This window comes from Corvus brachyrhynchos, unplaced genomic scaffold, assembly GCF_000691975.1.
Source record: "Corvus brachyrhynchos isolate BGI_N302 unplaced genomic scaffold, ASM69197v1 scaffold60, whole genome shotgun sequence".
Lineage (NCBI taxonomy): Eukaryota > Metazoa > Chordata > Aves > Passeriformes > Corvidae > Corvus > Corvus brachyrhynchos.
In genome coordinates, this window is record NW_008236767.1 from 6,756,682 (window position 1) to 6,778,157 (window position 21,476).

The 21,476-nt window shown below is 38.4% G+C and overlaps 1 protein-coding gene across 3 annotated transcripts in view; it reads right to left on the reverse strand.

Moving 5' to 3' along the window:
- Positions 1-865: 865 nt before the first annotated feature.
- Positions 866-21,476, reverse strand: part of TOX (thymocyte selection associated high mobility group box) — a 219,060-nt gene continuing 198,449 nt past the window's right edge. For 2 of the 3 annotated variants that reach the window (XM_017727483.1, XM_017727482.1), the window contains 3 exons: positions 13,490-13,876; positions 4,515-4,666; positions 866-3,129 (listed from right to left, as the gene is read on the reverse strand). In XM_017727483.1, the coding sequence (XP_017582972.1) occupies positions 3,093-3,129; positions 4,515-4,666; positions 13,490-13,876 (576 nt within the window). In that variant the 3' untranslated portion in view covers positions 866-3,092. The remainder of the gene's footprint in view (positions 3,130-4,514; positions 4,667-13,489; positions 13,877-21,476) is intronic. The other variant, XM_008644947.2, reaches the window with a different exon arrangement.

Here is a 21,476-nt window from a genome sequence, read left to right on the forward strand (position 1 = left end):
GTTTGAATTGGAATTTGGCTTCTTCTGTCAGAGGTAGCAGCTGGATGAGATTTCTGCTTGAACATATGTGAGTCTAGGGATAGAGAGACCAGGATATCTCCTGTCACCAAAACATGGCACATAGAGAGCAGCAGTGAAATCAAAGAGCCTTTGCTTTTCAAAACCTCTGCTCACCTTGGTGCAAGCAGATGGGATTTACAACCTGCAGAGTGCATATGTCACCAACTTTGCATTTTGCCCACCACATTTTAAAAATAATTTAAAAATATATTAATTTCAATGAATGGGAGACTATTTCCTTTGGTTTCTATCACTCTGACAGATGTTTTTATCATATTTGCTTGCTGTTACTGTGTTGCTTCCATGTGCAGGTCGTTTAGTTCCTGAGGGCTTTCTCATTATCATGGTTAGGACAGATGGTGACTTACAACCAGTGACTGGGGTGTCTGTGTTACCGTGGTGCCTAAGGCACAGTGCTGCAGCGAAGGATGGGACATGTCTTCACCGGCTCCAGTGGAGTTTCACCTGCTTACAAAAGGATCCCAACCATCTATTGGCAATTTGTATCTGTCAGTACTCAGCCAAAAACAAACAGCAGATTGCCCATGGCTGGCAACCATTTCTTTTTCCCAAGGTCAGACATGAGGAACTGACATTTATGCATTGAAGCTGGATCTTTCTTTTGGAAAAAAATGGTTTCAGTATACCCATGGCGAGAACTGCTGCTCTTCCAGCACAGTTGTCCCATCTGAACAGAGCCCGGACACAGGACCACACTCAGAGCACTGGATGGGTAAAGTGCTGCACAGCTAACACACTGCAGGTTCCCGTGCTTACAGACTGAGAGACACCAATTAGCCAGAGGTTCATACAGAATAAGTATTTTATTCATGATGTATTTTTTTATTTACATTAAAGTTTTCTTGTATTTCGAACTCTGCTTGGATACCGAAATTAACAACTTTATGTGACTGCGCACCTGCTCTAAAAGAAATGAAGATAACACAGTTCTTTCCCATAAAAGAAAAAGGAAAACTGCCTGTCAAAATCAAAGTTGATTTTTCTCATTCCCAGTAATTATCTTTTCTCTTTAGAATTAATATGAGTGGAAAATGTAGTTTACTATAATATAATAAATAGAAGACATTGGGTAATTAGTAGTGCTGATATATTTCTAAAGTACTAAACAGACAAACAATAAACTGTGAATTTAATCACGAGTTCTCATACAGTTTCAAGACAGGAAAATTAGAGCTCTCAGCTACAGTCATTTGAGTAATCACATCTGATCTGCATTATTTATTAGTTATTACATGCCAAGTGATTCTGATTGTACATTGCCTGAAATCATTCAGAAGCAAGCATGCCTTTGTTTCTGTTTTGTTTTATAAAGAAAAATCAATGGCATTGCCTAATGTGTATTCTATCTGAATTGCTTCCTTTATTTCACACAGAAAATACAAATCAGTGGTACTGCTCATTAATGGGACAGGCATCTGGGACAAAATCATCCAGAAATGTATTTTCAGAGCTATCCCTGATCCCAAACATTGACAAAATACCTTTTTTTGGATATTTTTATCCCTTTCCCTGTGGCTGTTGAACTTACCTTTCATTTTAGAATTTATTTCTGATATACTCCCTAAAATTCTTTAGGACCTTTTGCATATATAATAAAATGGCCGAAGCATATTTGGTAATATTTCTTTTGGTAATATGTTTATTCCACTTGACAAATTAACAAAACATGATGAAGTTCCAAGAAGCAGTGTTATGCAGTTTTATTCAGTTAGTTTTGTTGGTTCAAGTCTTAGTTTTGGGCAACTTCCTGCTACAATGCTTTAAGAAGGGAATTACTTAAAATACCTTTTTTTTCTTTTCCTTAACAACCAAAGAAATAGAGAAATAGTTCTTCGTTACCTTCATTTTCTGCCAATAAAGCAGGTTTGTTGTTACATTTGTCACTGTAAAAACTAAATATTCACATCAGTTGTGAACAATTTGTGCCAGCAAAAGTTAAAGCGTCAAAGAAACCTCTTTAAAATGCTAACAAATTTACTTACAAACACCTATATTTATTATTTCATAAATAGGCGCAACAGGTTCCATAAAAAAGATTAAATACAGACACAGTATGAAGAAACAATAATACATAGCCATATGTAGAGGTTATAATTTAGCTGTCTCCAATCTGTTTCTGCATCTAATAAAATATCAGGTAAGCATTTGGCAGTTTTATACATAAAAGGACTTAAATGATGTTTACTAACCAGTACACATAAAGTGATTTTCTGTAAAAAAAAAGAAGCATTTTTTTAGGCAGTACAAAATAAATGTGTTTGCTCTTTATCAACATTAGTTTTTTCTCCTAAGTTTTTTGTGTTTATTTCATGAGACAAAGCCAATATTTTTAATTAATATAATTTGGGACTATTTTACTTTTTTCTCCAAACACTTTGAAAATATAGACTATCAGTCAGTTGTTTAAAAACGAAGTAAAAATATGAATGTTTGCCAATTTTACCCTTATTGTGAAATCAATAAACTGGAATGAGCCAGTTTCAATTACAATTAGCTACAAAAACATTCACATTTTATACTCTAGGAGAGTGTAACATAGATGCTATTTACAAACTTGCTATGACTGCTACATCAAGCCATTTAAAAAGTCTTTAGTAGTTTCATATAAACACCCATTATGAAAAACCAATGGAAAATCCAGGACTTTTATCCGAGACATCTACAGTTGCTAAGGCAGTTACTATCGCAGCACTTCACAGCAAAAACCAACATAAAATCTGAATGGTCCAAGTTTCCTTCAAGGAAGAAGAAAAGCAATGTCCGTTAAAGGATCTCAGGGAAGGGGTGGAAAGGAGAAAGAAAGAGAAAAAATGGGGAAAAAAAAAAAAAAGTAAAGGAAAGAAGCAAGACTATTTTTTCCAGAGTGGGTGACCCACAAGCTCAAATAGTCCTAAGTGCTTAGCAACTTGTATTTTCTAATAAAATGCAGAACTGCCTTGGCTGCATAAAGCAATCCATGATGAAAAGACTTCCCTGCATTCCTCAGTGGAAAGGAGAGGTGTTTCAGATTTTCAGGTAAGGTAGAGTGCTTTGTCCCTCTGCATGCCCCTGTTCAAAGAGAAAAAGAACAAATGTGATTTTTTTTTACATTTGAAAAATTTTTAGTCATATTCTTCAAAAAAAAGAAAAAGAAATGAGCCCCACAACCCCACTGCATGTCATTAATTCCAAGCATATCACTGAAGTACAGCTGCATTGCCATGGTAATAACAAGAAAAATCATAGTGACACATGTCACAACCTGGAGACCACATCTGGCTCTAAAACAGCACAGGACTGGGACATGGGTTTAAGCACTGGTGTGGGATAACCTGCACTAGTGGGCTGGCAGCACTGACTGTCAAAAACTGCTTGGATAGAGCTGTGGATTTAGCACAGAGCTTGGAACGATGCTCCATAAGCACTCTATACAAAGCAGCCACTTTCCTTAGAAGGCAGGAGAGCTTGGTTACATGAACATGGGTGTCAGCCACTGATACCTCTGGCATATTTTATTTACTAGTGCAGATATAGCCTGTATCTAAAACGTGTTGGGTTGGCAGGTTCAGGTAAGCACTTGCAAGGGGACAGCAGAAGCTTAGCAAAGATAGGTTTAAGTTCAGGCACACGGATTCACAAAGGCTTTTCTACACAGAGTAGGCATATCTACAGGCATATCTGCTCAGAGAAAGCTGCTAGTGTTGGGAAGTTAACACCCAGTGCACACCTGGAGAGCAGTTCTGGGAACAATGACACATTGCTTTTTTCCAGAAGAGACCAGGAATCAAATCCACAGGTAGCTATGGATTGTTTGACAGAGGACAGTCTATTCAGAGCTGTGTAAGTGTCCATAAAAGTCTGTGGGCTGGACTCCATGACTCTACAAAACCCATGCTGCAGAGAAGCTGGAGGTTGGAAGGATTTACTAACCTTATATTGGGGGCATAGGGCTCCTACAGATATGGTGTTTTGTTTCTCGTTACAGTCATGTGGTCTTCATGCCATTCCCTTCTGTGTATCTTGTATCCCGTGTATCAGGCCTGCTTCTCACTGATGTGGTTTTTCATGACCCAGACTAGTTATTTTCACGACCCAGACTAGAAAACAGTTCACGTCATTTGCCTCTCATTGAGGAGGCAGTGATCTTAAAACTTCTTTCTTACTCCTTCTCCCTAAGATTTCAGTTCTGATCTTCTATGGAATGCAAGTTCTCTGAGAACTAGAAAGTGTATGTGCTGAGATAAGGTGACAACAATGTCTAACAAATGTATGTATTGAAAACTTGCCCACAACAGTCTAACTGCTGAATAAATATGTAAATAAATGTGTGCCATCACAGATACACTTCTGAAATGCCGTAGGGAAACGGGCAACAACGCTGTTCCCAAATGCTCTATCATATACTTGTGTCATGAATGTTGCTCAACACAAGGTGGCATTCACTGGCTGCTTACCCATTACTGCAGTAGTCATTATTCCAGTCCACAGTCTGTGCCGGAGGATTTCTGCACCCTGAACGAACATACTCCATTGCTTGGGTAACAACTTGTGCAGCTGTTGATGTTGGATTGATGATATTCTGATAATCGGGCTGAAGAGTAAATCCCTAGAGGAGAAAACAAGTACATTACAAAGTATGGAAACAAAATAACAGGTTGGGTGCATTAAAAAAAGTAAAAATGCAGTGTGTACTGTGAAATGGTAGACAGCACTTCTTTTCCAGATGTGATTTTGGTTATAAAACCTAAAATAGGCAAAAATATGTAGGTTCTCTCTAAGTTTTAAAATCTTTCTTTGGTTTGAGAAATGAAACACTGCCAAAGCATTGTTAGCTGTTACAGAGTCACAAGATGGAACTAAAAGAGACAGAGCAGAAACAATTCAAAACCAAGAGAACAACTCAATCAGCACTGGGACAAAAAGGTCTGTTTGCTCCTTAGAGCTTCCATTTAGATTAAACGTAAGCATACACACTAGTCACTAATTCCCAGAATATGCAACAGAATCTTTTTGAAGGATGTAGGCAGCAGGTGGCTGACTGTTTTATTAGACTACACCTATTCACGTATTGTTCTCAAAACCCTTTTTCTTCATTCAGTCACAAAGGGACCATCTGCTGCTTCTTTTATTTGCACTTCTCTCTCAACTAAACGGAAATTCAACCAAAGCTTTTTAACAGTTGTTGGACTAATGTAGTGAAAGTAGCACAGAATAACTTGCTTTTGAAACCAAGGAGATGAGAAAAAAAAAGTGGAAGTTACAAAGAGACATCTAACCTGCTCCCTGAAATATCTGTCATATGAAAAGTCATAATAATTTTTAGCTCTTTTGATATATTCTGATGTTTAAATATTTTCAAACCCAGGAGAACAATCGAAATTTCAAGGCTAGTGTATCTGGTTCACCCTCTACATTGTGTCCCTGTGAAGTAGGAAGAGCTACACTGGGTAAAATCATGGGAATGCTGTATGAAAGCAATCATCGTCTGCTGAAAAAAGCCAGACCAAACTCCTTCATGGGGCAAGGGCATACAATTCCCACTCAAGTTAACTGGAGGTGTAGCTACTGAGTCAGAAACTGAACTTGCACCAAGATGCCTGGTTTGGAAACTCACTCCTCCCAGCCAAAGCCCACATACAGAATAGACCGAATTAATGCTGATAGCTTTTAGTTTAGTGTTAGTGTGTTGTGTGTGATTGCTTTTCTTATGCAGCCTTCATTAGGACAGGAATTTTGTGGACAGATGTTTTTTCTGCAGGTGTAAGAAGGCAGCCACAGTACCTTTCGTCGAGATAAATGAATATTTTCAGCTTCCAGTTGGCCCCCTCCATCCACAGAAATTACCTTCCTTCAAATAGAACATCACTTCCTTCTTCTCATCCCTCTTCCTTGGCTATTCCCTGAGGTCCTGCAGGTGTTTTGCCTCTCATGTGCACTGTCACGTCACTTCACTCATCCTGATCATGGATTTTAGTCTAGACCATCAATGACTGCAACTTTGTTCCTTAATCTTTTCCATATGGAGAACACCTTGAGTAACACTTCAGTACCTTAAACACTCTTTGAAGCCTCACTTTGTCCCTGTTGACTCCAAGAAATGGACTATTAGTAGAGAGCAAGTTCACAGCTGAGTTGTGCATCTAGTTGCCATGTTATTTACATACTGCCCTGCTAATGAGATTAATTAAAGCCTTCCCATGGTGGGTTTTACACCCATGGGGACTGCAACCCCCATGCTCTGTACACTGCCTTTTCACCAGGCTCTAAACCTATACAGCAAGCTGAGGAGACAGCCCCCATGCCTGCAACAGATCCAAAGGAAACAGTAATTGAGCTGATTTCCCAATGACTTTAATTGGAGTTTTATGTAATTTGAAAGCAGAAAATTTGGGCTTGTATACCATTGTCATCATTTTTTATACAAAACATCAACCATAAGGCCTTTCTAATTCAGCTCTAAGAGGAAACCAACCACAGAAACACATTCTACCCTCAGGCACTCAGATTTATCTTTGGTAGCAAATCCCCTGATCTATCATATATACAAGAAAAACACTATATAGGGACAGTAGCCAGTAGCAAAGCATACAAGTGAGCAGGCACAGAGACGCAAGTACTCATAAAATCATAGAATGGTTTAGGTTGAAAGGGACCTTAAAGACCATCTGGTTCCAACCCCCCTGCTGTGGGCTGGGACAACTTCCACTATACCAAGTTGCTCATAGGTCCATCCAACCTGGCCTTGAACACTTCCAGGAAGAGGGAGCATCCACAAGCATGGAATACTTCATTACTCATGAAGCAAGGAGATGGTTCCTCCAAATTAGAGGAAGAGACCACCAGCGCAATATGGACAAATAATAGCTTAGATGTCAGAGAAGGGTCCTGTGTTTTAACTCAGGAGCTGGGTGGGGATGCATTCTCATATTTTTTCAGATTTTCTGTGCGGCCACAGACAAATTGCTTTGGCTCTCTTCCAGCAAAGCCCATGTGCAAGTGTGTTTGGACTGAATTGGTACCTCTCATGTTAAGGTTGGGACTGCAGAGCCAAACTGAATTCTTCTACCTGCAAAATAATGCGTAACAACATTTTCATCTTGTACCTGGCAAGTCTATTTTGTTTACAGCTGCCTGGGACTGGGCCTGTTTCTTAGGACACACTCAGGGGATACATGCTAACATGGCACAGGGGTATGTAAGCCAGGCTGCAGTTCCAGAAGGGTCTCAGTGGTCCCTCTTGGGGGTTGAGGGCTACCAGAATACTTGCATTGTGGGTGATGGAAAGCATGCTTGTTAAAGCAAAGTCATTTAAGCAACCTCAACTCAATATGAAGGACTGATAAAGTATGGTACTGTTTAAGATGCAAACAATAATTACTTCAGCTTTTTCATCAACAGAAAAAGCTCTGAAAATATAGATCTGTACAACAGAAGGAAACAGCCTTGTACCAGACTTGTGGTAAATATTTGGGTATTATTTATGTAAGCCCTTAACAAACAATGATGAAATAAAAAGTGCTCAGAAAATGAGTGCTTCGAGGTCTAGTTAAACAATGCTGATTGTTTTTGCATTGTAATGCTCAAGAGAAAATCACCAACTGTTTTGCAACATGCCTAGAATTTTAAATTTCATTTTCTTGTCCCAGATTGAAATAAAAATAGGGAACTTGATAAAGATTAATTCGATGTCAGGAGGGACATTTGCTCTTTAATTAGATTTCTGTAGCCCTAGCAGTTTCATTGTGCCACTGTAGCAAGTCCTAAAAAGCCTGCAGCAGAACTAAGGAGTGATCCTCATCTCCACACTTTACTAGGAACTAATTTCATTTCCTGCCTGTCTGGAGAGGTATTTTCAACAGGCATCAATGTTTTTGTCTTCACAACTGATTTATTCATCAATCTCAATGTGATATTTTAAACCTTTAAATTACATCCAAATCCTAAAGCATCTGTTTATTACACAAGGAAATTGAAAATCTGTCTGTGTGATATCATACAAAGATTTTTCCTTAAGGTTATAAAGGAAGTTGACAGATATTAATGACTTTTTTTTCTCTTGACCTCATTCGAAGACAAAGCTTAACAAAAAAGAAGAAGAAATCTGGACAAATACAGCAGGTCCCTGAGTATGCTGTATATAAAATATATACCAGAAAAAATGAGGCTATTATTTTTGGCAGGCTATGCAACCATCTTGCTGTATACATTTATTTTCTAAAGGAAAAGAAATACGTAAAATTAGACTGAAATGAGTTATTATTAAAAAAAATTAAAAAAAAAAAGTGACATACATTAATCTTCTGGTGCTTTGTTATGCACATGCACTTGCAGCTATGGTTACTAGACATTAAGGATCTAGTTTTGCTTCCTCTACCTGTGAACTGAAATGGGACAGAGTTGGTAATGGGACTCACCATCCCATGCAATGCTTGGGTGAAGGATTTTGAGCAGGGAAGGTGATGCTTCCAGTAGGGCTACTTAAAAGGGTTCCTTAACAAGGTCTGAGTGTATTTAGGAGGGAGTGAATTCTCAGTCTCCTCACTCTTCACACCAAACAGCACAGTATACAGGCTGGATAGCAGGGTATGCTCAGAAAGAGGCACAAATGTCTGTGTGAGTAGAGAAAGGAAAGAATGACCTTGCAAGTGAAGGCAGGCTGCAGCTTCAGCTGCTGTTTTAGCCTGAACTTTGGAGAAATTGTGTTGATTTGAATGACAAGGGTTAAGAATAACATCATCTAAGCCCAGCTGAGTAAAAATTAAACATCATGTCAAACCTAAGAAACATACTGGAGAGAAACAACTCTATATCAGTTTAAAAAATTATACAGTGATAAGATGCGCACATGAGCATTTAAAGAAAGAAAAATCACACTCTTCTAATCTACTGTGAGTCTTCCTGTGGGTCAAAAGTGGATAAAAGAAAAACTACGGCACAGTGGATTTTGACTTTGAAAATTAAAACTTTAACATGGCTCCTGTTAATGATATTTAAGAAAAATATAATAAATTTCAGAATTAGAAGCTAAAGATAATTAAAATTCAGGATCTAATTTAAATCTAAATATGAGAATAGAACTAATGGTCATTTTTTTACAGTTAAAAGGATTATAACTGTAAACAATCACCCCAGAAGTCTACAGTAGTGACCCTTTTTAATTTATTCATTACCTGTTAGAACAGAAGAGAAAAGAGACAATCTACTTCCCAGAAGTTACAATTTAGATAACTCAAAATAAAGAAAATTGTTTAAAAGGAATTAAAAAATATTTACTAATGCTAGGTATATGACCAAAATGCTAATACCAAAATTTTACATTACATTTCAGAACAATTTGGATGCATTGCATCAGCTGCATACTCCACAGAGTTAATTGATTTTAAAAATAACAGAAATTGTGCAGTCACTGAGGATTTTTGGCTACCAACACTTCTGATTTTCTTGGTGTTCTGTAGTTTTTGTGGATCCTCAAAAGAGACTGCCCTTCTCCAGCTGGCAGTCACTCTTGATTTGGCAGCTGCACACGTGCAGGCAGAGTGCTGGATGTGGAGAAGGACATGCTGTTCCCTGTAGAACCGATGAAGATCAGCTCATTGTTCTGGAAGCAGTGGGAACGGAACTCTCTCCCCAGGTCAGAACTTTTTATTTGTCCCTCCTCAAAGTTTGCACAGAAGAGTTCGTGAATTTCACGCACAACGGTTTTTGGAGAACAGTGCTCCTGCCTGCCAGAACTGAAATCTGGATCTCTCTGTGGTTCTTCTTGGAGCTGGCAGTCCTTCGGACATACTACAAGATGGTCTTTGATATGAAACTATCCTCCTTTTCCTGGAGAAAATGACTGACCAAATGCCACAGAGCCAGAGTTAAAGCAGGGGATCTGTTGAGAGCAGGGATTTGCAGAGCCTGCTACTGTTGAGTGCCACGCTAGTGAGCCATGAACTATTTCAAAGACAGATGTTTGGGAAAAAAGGAAAAAAAAAAAGAGAACACACCATTGGTGACTTCTAACATGCCTCCAGCACAGTCTGCAATGAAGGTGCCCAGCCAGGTGAGGACGCCAAGACCTGCAGTAGAAGACTGCTAGGAAGCTGTTGGCAGACTTACTCTTCTGCCTGTTAAGCTTCATGCTGTGGTGTGACATGACAAAATTTGCCTCTTTCTTTCTTATAGTGTATTAGTCTATCTAGTGTGAGTAGTGCTGAGGCTTCCAAAGAGGAAAATTACTCCTGTTGCAAGTCATTCTCTAGGGAGTGGTATGATAACTAGTTTCTGTTCTTGCTGCTTGCTTACATGGAATCTTTGGAAAGGTTTACAGTGGCCACACCTAAGCTTGGAGGAAATAAAACAACTTGAGGGAAGAGGAAGTGAAAAAAAGTTGACTTAAAGGCAACTATTGCTTCACCTTTATCAGAATACATATTCTCCCATTCTTCTTAGCTGTCTTTTTACATAGCAAAGTGTTCTACACAGGGACTGAACCTCACATCCAGAGATCCCCTTCCCTCCTCAACATAGGCCAGACAGAGTGGTGCCTTCTCCTTCTCCTTCCAGCTGTGGACTCTGAGCTGCTGGGAGAGCTCCATTTTTCTCCCACTAGATCTTTTCCTCTTTAACAAGCTCTGTGATCAGCAGAGTGTTTGCTTTATTTCGAGCAGAAGGGAGAGCAGAGTCCTTTGACAATTGAGTCAGAAAGAGGCCTTTACTTCCAGGCTGTAGTCTCTTGACTTTTTGCTATTTGCCTCCTGATGGCCAACCTGTCTTCTGTGTTCCAACACAGTATGAAATCCTGGGGATAGTGTTTTCTGTCATTTCTTGACTAAAAAAAGTCATACCTAAGAAACAGAACAGGATACCACTGTTCTGTTCTGTCATGGCAAATCATGGTGTTGTTAGTACACCTGTAGCCCTAAAATGTAATATACGTTTTGCTGTATTTAAATTCAATTCACAAACTCTGTAAGCTGTTGTATGCTAAAAAAAACTCCAAACAAATACTCCAAAGTGAAATGACATAGATTTTCCAGAGCTCAAAAGCTGCTTTACTTTAAAGCAAAAGCAGGAGCGTAAGAAATATAAATTGGCTTGCAGATATTACACAGTGCTTAAAGAGACATGTAGATTGGCGGTGCAGAATTTCAACAAGTAACAAGCACCTTGAGTGAAACAGAAATATCCCACCACAGTATCTTCATTAAAAGCATCAGCTTTCTGACTAAGGAATAGGAGTTAGTAAAAAGCATTAACCTAAAATTTCGTGAGTTTAACAGGAACACAGAGGTACAGCATTTTTTACTTAACTGTAATTGTCCTTAGTTAAAAAAACCTCATCATGATACAGGTCTACATTCTGAGTTCTGTTTTCTACAACCAAGTGTCCTGTATTTTCTCTTAAGCTAGAAACAAGTCAACTACATGCCACATATCTCACAGACAACTGAAAATACTTTCAAACAGTGGATGCACACACCTTATGCTACAAGCCTGCAACTTGGCAAAATAAGACATTAGAAGATCCATATTACGTTAGCTTTTCTTTTGTAGAGAGTTTAGAGTAATGCCTGTTTATTCATACAATAATGATGTTCTATGTGTAAATATGTAAGTATCCAACATCTGCATTACATCTTTTGCTAGCCCCAACTGTGCTATTAATTCACTAAATAGAGACAGATTTTCCAATCTATTCAGTAAATTATGCCTAACGATTCTGGAAAAGACATAAGGAGTTCTGCACTGGACAAGTAATATACAAATGACACTGAACTTGGCAAACAATCTGAACTTGGAAGATCGAATTACCATGCAATAAAAACTCATTGAAATATAGCTATATGATCTCAACAGGTTGCTGTCACAGATGTAATTTCTCATGTTTGGTAAATGAACCAGAGTATTGCTTTGTGTCTCATTGCTCTGAGCCTTCAGGTTCAACCAGGATTCTGCCAGGCTTAGGATCTCCAGTCACACTCCTGGCTCACCTGCCTAGGACTTCTTCTTGTTAGTTCCAGCTGCCCAGGCCTGGGGTCAGCTCCTGAGTTTCTCTGAGACTTGGGTGTGGCTCTCCTGGGACACTCACACTAATTGCAGGAAAACCTTAATGGATACATGACTCCATGTATGTGTGGTCATTAGTCTGTTGAGTCTGTTTTCTCTGATAGTGAAAAATTAACTGGACTAGGAAAAAGTTGTGAACACTTTACAAGTTTTCCTTCCTGATTACTCCAAATCACTCTTGAGACTAAGATCAAAGTCTCTGAATAAATCCAAATCATCCTGAGTACACCTTGATTTATCTTCTGAAGAACCAAGTTTATCAGTCCAGATTGCTTTCAACTCTTTTGGGTTTTTTTTTCTGCTTTGGAAGATTTCTTTCCCTGTTAAATTGTTCTCCCAGTGAGAAGCTATGGTTTGTGTTCAAGTATTCCCAGTTCTAAAGGCCAATCTTGAGATGAAATATTTCTGGCTTGGAAAGCAAATGCAAATACCTTGTCAGCAAAGGTGAATTTACAGAGAAATTTAAAACACAGAGCAAGTTCATGACTATGTATTACCAGCCAGTACTGACAAGTTTTGTGTGTACAAATTTTGTAGATTCTTGCAATTCCATTCAAAAAATTTTCATTCTAATGCCAATTTTCAAAGCAAGATCTTATTATTGATAGTCACATCTCATACAATACAAAAGGAAATTTTCTCTTATGAAATCAACAGTTTATCTGCTCTCTTAATATCCCTCCATAAGCCTGGAGGGCACAATACCATGGATGGTCTGCATTAATTCAGCACTAGTAGGAAATATATTGAGAATCAACTATCCAAAATGTTCAGAATAGGGAAAAAACCCAAACAAAAAAGCCCCATATTGGGATGGTGGACACAGCCCATTTAGTTCCAGTAAAAAGATCTATTTAGCAAAATGAAGCTATGAATGTGGCATAAGGTAACACACTCTTGTTCACTTAATCTAGCATGTTCAACATAACCTGGGTTGCTTTATGTTCCCTCTGACAGTTCCACATCACAGTCAGCACAGGGATAACAGCATAAGCTATAATTATATCATTTTCTAGACATTGTTTGTATCATTTTCTAGACATTTGTTTTCTAGCCTTTTGTTTGTGAACTGTGATTCCTGAAAACTTAGCATTTCACTGTTTCAGGATACTCACAGATTTGCAGATGGATCTACGGACAATGATGGACATCACTGCTAGCACAAACACTTCTACTGCAGTTTTCCATCTCTAGGTAAACTCATTCATTTGTTCTTGCCCTTGAAAGACTAAACCTATACTACCATGGTTTTGAACCTGCAAAACTAAAGCTAATCTAAATCTCTCTCACTATGCCAACTTTTGGATGACTCCCCTCCCCATGCCCTCCCCAAAAATAAAACAATTCCCCAGAGAACTGAAAAGCTCCAACTTACTTGCTGCATTGTAGGTGAGTGTAAAGCAGACTGGACCTGCATTGGTAGCTGGTTTCCAATGGACTGCTGCATTGGGATCGGCTGGTGCTGCTGGATGTTGAGATGCTGGTGCAGGGGGGGGCTGATCTGAAGAGGTGGAGGTGGGGACACAGCCATGTTTGCTATGGAAACAGTCACTGGCATTTGATTGTTGGGCTTGGGCGCTATGTTCCTGGGGATATTGGCATGCATGGCAGTGATGTGAGGATTCATTCCTGGTTGTTGGTGGTAGTGGGAACTGAGGTACAGTGCAGAGTGGGCCTGGGCAGGCCCATGAAACACTGACTGCTTTGAATTCATCATCTGAGGTTGTGGGGAGGCTTTAACATCAACAGGTTCGCTGTAGCTCTGTTGAGACAAACAAAAATCAGACAATACTTAGAAGTTACCAAATATGGCTGTTCTACCCACCAAAGCCTGTTTAAGAGCCACACCATAGGAAAACATTTACCTGGACCACCAAATTTTCTTTGAAATTGAGTTTGGTTATTACTCTAGAAAAAGAATTAATCCCTTTCACCTTAAACTTTTGTCTTCAACATTGTAAAAAGAAAGTAATTTAGGTCTTTTTTTTCTGGTCTAGCCTGGCATTTTCCTTTTCCAAACTTGGAACTGGCATCACTGATCTAATATCTTATACAACCAAGACAACCAAGCCTGACATATTTTTTCACGTAAGCAGCCACTACTATTGTCCTAAGATTTGATGGCCCAGTTGAAAAGAGAATTAGGAGGATGGGTTACAGCAAAACACTGTTGTGATTTTTGAAATGTCTTGTTTTCCCATTTGCAAACCATGGATAAGATCTTCAGGGTCTTTTACCATATGCATTGATATTGCTAATAGTTATTTATCTGTTAGTTAACATGATGAAGAGGCTAAACCCCAGCCTCAGCTGTGCTTCTGCATGGAACAAATACACTAGTTGTTGTGCCAAAGCCTTTATTTTGAAGTATTTTGTGTTGGAATGGTACATATTACATAGGCCATGCATTAAGAGAAATAAGAATACTCTGAATAATTCCTCTTTTAGCAAAACATGCTTTATTAATCCAATTCATAAGGCTCTGAAAATTCTGTTTAAAACTTATGGCTAAATAAATGTTAGCCTGCACAAGACGTAGGGAAGTTATCTTTAGTCTAAAGCTAGATGAATACTGAGTAGAATATTAGAAACTGCGCAGTTTTATGAAATATTATGGTCTGGCCTGAATTCTTAAAGTCGCTAGTAATAAAACGCCTCAATTAATGAATATGAATTTTAATAATACTCTTTGTTCTAATATTTGTAACTTGCTACATTTGATTAAACTCAGTTTGCTCAATTGTTTTTCATACATTTATTTTCTTAGATATCCTGAGTGATGTATACTCAAATAAATGATGAAAAAAATTAAGTAATAACTCACATATGCTTATAAGTGGGAATCATAATTTGAAGTCAAGTCATACTGGAATTAATAGTCAGTGAAAGGTGAAACATGCTGGAAAAAAATGGCAGAAATGTCCCTCTGGAGAAAGAAGTCACTTTGTCAAAACTAGGCTGAAAGACGCATATATGCCCTTATTCTGTGATCTCCGTGTCATGTTTGCTCAGCTTACAAGTCAGAGTAAGTTTCATGTTACTCTTAGCACTCCAGGGTCAGGGAAGTCTATTTGTATTCTTTCTGAAGGATGCACCATCACCAACAATCAGTTGACCCGTGTGTTACTGAAATTGCTTCATTATCTACGATGATAAAGATGAGACTGATAACTTCCTTTTCCCTATGTGTAACTGCAGTTCCATTAGCAAAAAACCCCTTGTTTTCTCCAGTAAATGAAGGAAAATTAAATGAATATGAAAAAGTTAATGCAAATCTCGTCTCTGTGGATCTGCCTAGCTCTGCTTGCATGTGGGTGTACACGTGTGCAATGTTTGCAGGATCCAGATGCAGACATAAAAGCCTGAAAGTAGCTGCAAAATCTGCCATTATTTGGGCATTATTTTTAAAACACTGAATTAATGACATAGATTAATGTTAATGACAACGTGGCAAGTATTTTCCCCCTCTCTTCCCAGTTGCATTTTTAGAACGCTCTCGTGAGTGTAGAAGCAACAACTGGCAGGTTTGCTGAAATTTCAGCAATTCAGAAGGTTTGCTAATTAGCAACATGGTTCAAGAGACTCCTCTTGGGTGTCCCAGGCTTATTACACATTACAGGAAGTGTAGGCTGTGTTCTTTCTTGACAGACTTGGAAGTTTTACTGAGAGCATAGTCCCCTCATGAAAACTGCTTGCCTTTCCATGATGTAGCTGGCAGGCTCTGTGTAGTCCAAGCAGGGATAATTGCTCCTGAAGTGTCTAAGGGCAGATTGGTTAAACTAATCCTCCTGGTGAGGTGAGTGCTGCAGAAAGCCTTTGCTGACATACTGACAGACACTTATATTTCATTCGTAACTACAAGGATGCTGCCATACACCTCTTTAACAGAGATACAGGGAACCACTCTAATTACTGGACAATTCTGAGTTCACACATAAGCAGTGGATGCATGGCCCATACTGATAAAATTACAGACATATAGGTAGTAACATTTTATCCTTTATGTCAAGAGGAATTGCACAGTCTCTGGTCAGAGATGAATAACACTTGTTATACCTCTGAGAAGAGCTCTGCAAAGTGATCAAAAGGGACAGTTTCAGTTGTCTCAAGTATTGAATCAACTTTCTATATGTTTCACCAGATCTTGATCCAGTAAAAAGCACAACACTTCAGCTTAAGACCAGGTATTTTGCTGTAACTTAGGACACTTTAAGTCATATGTGATCTGAAACCAAATGGTCCAATATCCGTGTAAAACACATCAATATTATCAGTTACTGGGAATCTTGATAAATGAACCCATTAAATTCTATACTCCAGCATACTGTACTTTCAGCTTTTTTTCTGCAGCTGGGTCAGAAACACAGATTTTGTACATATTGTTGGAGCTAATAAAATAGGTGATGTCAAGTCTTTCAGATTTGTGATGTCACTTTGCTGTGAAATAAACCAAGAGGCGTATATGATGCATAGGTCACACTATGATTTTGGGCACAATTGCTGCTTTCACAGACTAGAATGGGCATTGCACTGGTCCAGTGCAGCATCAGACAGTCTTAGCCAAGGACTTTTATTATGGGTAAAAATTGGAACTAAGAAAGAAGGGATTTGACTGGCCAACATGGGCTTCAAATGCACAGTCATGCTCCCTAGCTTGCAAGTTGGATTTCAGCCAATTTTCTCTTGACTTATCCAAGGAGAAGGGCACAAATAATTCTAAAAGCCCCCACAAACCTTTAATTAATCAGCCCTAAACCAATACTAATTTATAGGATGAAGTTCTAGGATAAAATTCAGATATATGCAGTGGAGACCAAAATCATAAATCCATACACACAGGCCACCAAACCCTGGGGTTTAGTAACTCCTAAATGCTAAAAAGTCTTCTGCTAGACATGTAGCAAGACCATCTTTCATCACTACTAGCTGAAAAATGGTGGTGTAAACCCACCACTAGAGGGTGACAGAATATTACATTTAGTTAATGGTAGGGGGTGGTATTTTGCACATACTTATAGCAAACATACATTGGGACAACAAATTAGTTTTCCTTGACAGTCCTTTATGCTCTTTGAGTGGCTTATACTTGTTGTGGAGATCAAGGTGAAGCCTTACTCTAAATCTTCAAATCTTCATAGTCTAAGAGAAGGATTTCCTATGGACCTGTCTTTCCATCTAACATCATCACCTAATACTCCTGCCTAAATGTAAAGAAAAAATAAATCAGAAGGTGAAGACAAGGTAGGTAGGCCAAGGCAATGTAATGCTGCAGAGAAGGTATGACAGCCCTTTAGGCACAACACAAATCCACTTCCCATCCCCTCCCCCCAAAGAATCTGTTGTTTTACTGAAACACTAGTTATAAAAGGGAAGAAAATTTTGAAATCCCAACAGAAAGATAATGAAAGTAGAAGACAAATAAGAAAAGGAAAGGAAAAAAGTAAGTACTACTGTAATTCTGGTGATAACGAGTATAATTACATTAACTAAAAGTACTGGTGGTGCATGACCTTCAGTCCACAAAATTATTTTACTCCTGTAATATTTTAAAGGAAGTGAGTGATGATACAGATGAGTGCTGTTCTTAAGAGAAAGTGTTCAGTTGATGATTTTGCACAAAGTTTGGAAAGTGCTGAATGAAGTTCTTCCCCATGGTTTTCACCAAACTCATGACTTTCCTTCCAATTTTAGAGCAAAGAGAACTTTCCCATGCACCTGTACTCCCCTACTGTGTGCCAAAACTCCTTATGCTTTATTGCCAAATTAAAGAATTAAATTAGGATAAGGGGTTAAGCATTGCTCACCTGGCTGTGGTTTATTTTCTGAAGGGTACTGCCCTGGGACTAATGGTCATTCTTTTCACAGACTGAATTCAGGCACAGGGAGTGTGTCTGTTCCTTAAGGAAAGTCTCGCTGGGATTTCCCTCATCCCATAACATCCAACTCACTCCTGTGGTTGAGAAATTATTTTTGGTAAAGGCATCCTGCTCAATTTAGCTGCATTAGAGAAAAAACCATCATCCTAGGTGATGCCATTTTGGCATCTCCACAGCTCCCTTTGGGACATAATTTGACTTTCACTTTGAAAACTCATGCTTTAAAACCCTCACCTAGGTTTCAAACAGCTCTTAAAACCTACACATGGGTATTGATTCCAAATTGTGGCTGCCTTCTGGCTGCTGTTGGAGCTTCTAATCCCATTTCTGTTGGAAGATAAACATCCATGTGATTGAAAGTAAAGCAAGGACATGTTTTAACAAGGCAGTACTCTAAGGGCCTGATCCTTAGACTGCTGAATTTAAAGGAAAATCCCTTATTAATTCAAACAGAATTTGGATCACAGCCCAACACTGTTACTGTTACTTAAGTACTAATGTCTGGATGTCCATTTCATTTCCCATGAAAAGCAGGTAGGATCTGTCAGAGGCTGAGAATCATTCCCAGTTGATGATCACTACTTTTGACCTCTGATTCATCAGAAGCACACCTAGAAACTACAAGTGCCTAAACTTATTTCTGCTGTCAACATATTAATGCAGTTTTTCTTAGAAATGTTGCCAGCAAGTAGGACTACGTAGATGTATTCACACATAATGTATATGGACATCTTCAGCTTACATAATTTATACATGGTTTATATTCAGAATTCTTATCTGCTGTAGAATAATATGTGGGAATTAAATAGATTTTTACATTAATTTCACTCTAGTAAGCAGTGCTCAAGTAATACTGCTCCTTGCAATGTAAAACCAAAAAGTCAGTGTTGTCTCAAAGAAACCAGAGATGCTCTATTAACGGAGAAAAAAGGGTTTTTTTCTTATTCTATTGATTTCAGAAAATTAGGTAATGATCAAAGCCTTTCAGTTGGAGCAATATAATTTCAGTTGTTTACAGATGAGATATTATCAAAATACTTCTTTATTAATGACACCAATTAAGCTCTTCTTTGTAGCAAAATATTCAGTAAATTCATTCAGTACATTCAGAACATTCAGTAAATGTTCTACTACTGGATGCTTATGTGTCCTTTAAATATATGCTGAGAGACCTCCTCAAGGGCAAAGTGAGCCTCATGGCCAATATGCAAACAACAAACAGTGCAAGCAGCTTTACCTGTGGGCAAACACAATACATTCCAAATTCAGAAATTCTTTTTTACAAAGCCATAATGGTGTAACATGGTTCTATTTTAAATGAGAAACAGATGTTTCTCTTTAAATGAGAAATGGAGGTCTGGCATCCTTTCTCTATAGACCAGAACATGTACTATGTGAGTATATCAAAGCCTAGAAAAGAGCTGAACCTAATTCAGGTTTTACATGAATATGTATCATAAACCTACACAGTTGTCACACTGTCTCTTTTCATGATGGTGCCATGCTCACACCTGGAGACTGGTGTCTGTCCTTGAGCCATGCTGAGGAATTAAACAATTTTTGGACTCTGTGACCAGAATGAAGGTTACATTCAGGAAACAGCAGTGATTATGTCAGCTAGTACCAGGATGGTCCAGGCTGTGCAGGCTGTGATCAAACTTAGGCAGGCCTGACTCAGCTTAAAATGAGTTATCTTCAGTACTGTGACATTAAAGAGGCAAATAGAAGGAAATTGGCTGCATATTTATGGAGCTCCTACAAAGCTTACCTAAGCTTAAGTTTGCATCTGCTGTCTTTGCTGTCTCTTTGGTGGAAGGAGCATCTTGAATTGTTTATTCCTTCTCTCAGCTTTTCTGTGTTCACATAATCCTGTCTGTTTGTAATGTTTTTGACATTTTAGGTCACTTCCAACCCCAAGCCTGTCCTTGAGAAGAATCCCTTTTTCTAGCCTGCATGGGCTCAGCCATTTTATTAATACCCCTGTGAAGATGTTTATGAGAGAATGACTTCTCTCCAGCATGGCTTTCTCTTTGTGCTTAGCTCTTTAACTCCTTTAGAGATTCCTTTGATTTAACTCTGTCCACTCTGGCAGATAACTCATATGCATATTTGCAGTGCAGCTGCCTTCCTACACGAGTCACAAGAGGCTCTTAGCAAATGACGTTTGCCATTTTGTTAATTCCAGTCACCTATTGCAATAACAACATCTGGGACCCCAGAGAGTTCAGAAAGCTTTTTGACACATTCTTGATGCTTCAGAAACAAAGGAATAAGCCATGGGTTGTCATCTATAATTAGTCAAGGTGGCTCAGAAGAACATCTTCAAATCTAAATATACATTTTGTCATCATCTACAGGGCATTGTCATGGATTCATTTAGGGTATGTAAGTAAAAATGGATGTTTTATGAATGTAACCTGGGTACATGTGATAAAGGATATGCAACTTTAATTTGATACAAGTGTTTTAATTCCCCAAATGGAAGCCCTAGGCTAATAGTGAAATCTAGTTTTATTAACTCACTTCAAAAACAAACACAGTTTCTCTTCAAATCAAAATCTGGCTTCTATCAAGATCAAGACATTTCTGCCACTTTTTGGCAGAAATTATGTGAGAGCATCTCTCGGTTTTTGCACTGCTGAATGTAAAGCATCACATGATTTAGCCTCAAATCAAATTCATGGCACTAACTTAAATGTAGTTTGCTCTTTATTTTCAGCTGCAGTAGATCATTGGTTTCCTTGCTAGACAAAAAAATGTTTGGACTTGTATTATGATGAGATTAGGGAATTGTTTTATAAATACACGTTTACTTAGCACATACTCTGATACATCACGTATTTGCACATACATGATTTTATTTACGATTCTTTGAAAATTTCTGACTACATCATAACTCCAGAAATAGTGAAAGAACGAGGTATCACAGAAGCATGAAATACCTGCTTTGGAAGCCTTTCATAATAGCTTTTCCATCTAGCAATTCTAATGTAATGGAAAAAGGTAAAACATGCTTGTGTATGTCATCATTCTGGGATTTTTTTGTTATTGTTTAAGGGAAATATTGCCATATGCCTTGTAGCACTTTAATAGCTACCAAAAAAAAATCATGCATCAAACATAACCATATTTTTCATTTATTCTTTCTCTTACACTTTCACTGAGAACAGCCTAAACTGGTTTATGAAATGCCAAAAACATCTGCATGGACTAGGGCTAGATATAATGTAGGAAAAGCTGTTCTCAGAAGCAGGTGCCTTTTTGCCAGCAGCAGAAGGGATGCTGTTCTCCTTGCATGCAATAGCCAACCTGTTAAAGCACTGACCAGGAGACAAGACAGTTCAGTCATTGACTCTTGTCAAGAGATATTAAGAATTTTATTCCCAAAAGAAATGTCCTAAACCCCAGCAGCTGCTTATTTCAGGAAGGAGTGAGCCAGGATATAATGCCCCCTACATCTGAAGCTTGGCTTCTAGGAAGCTATGC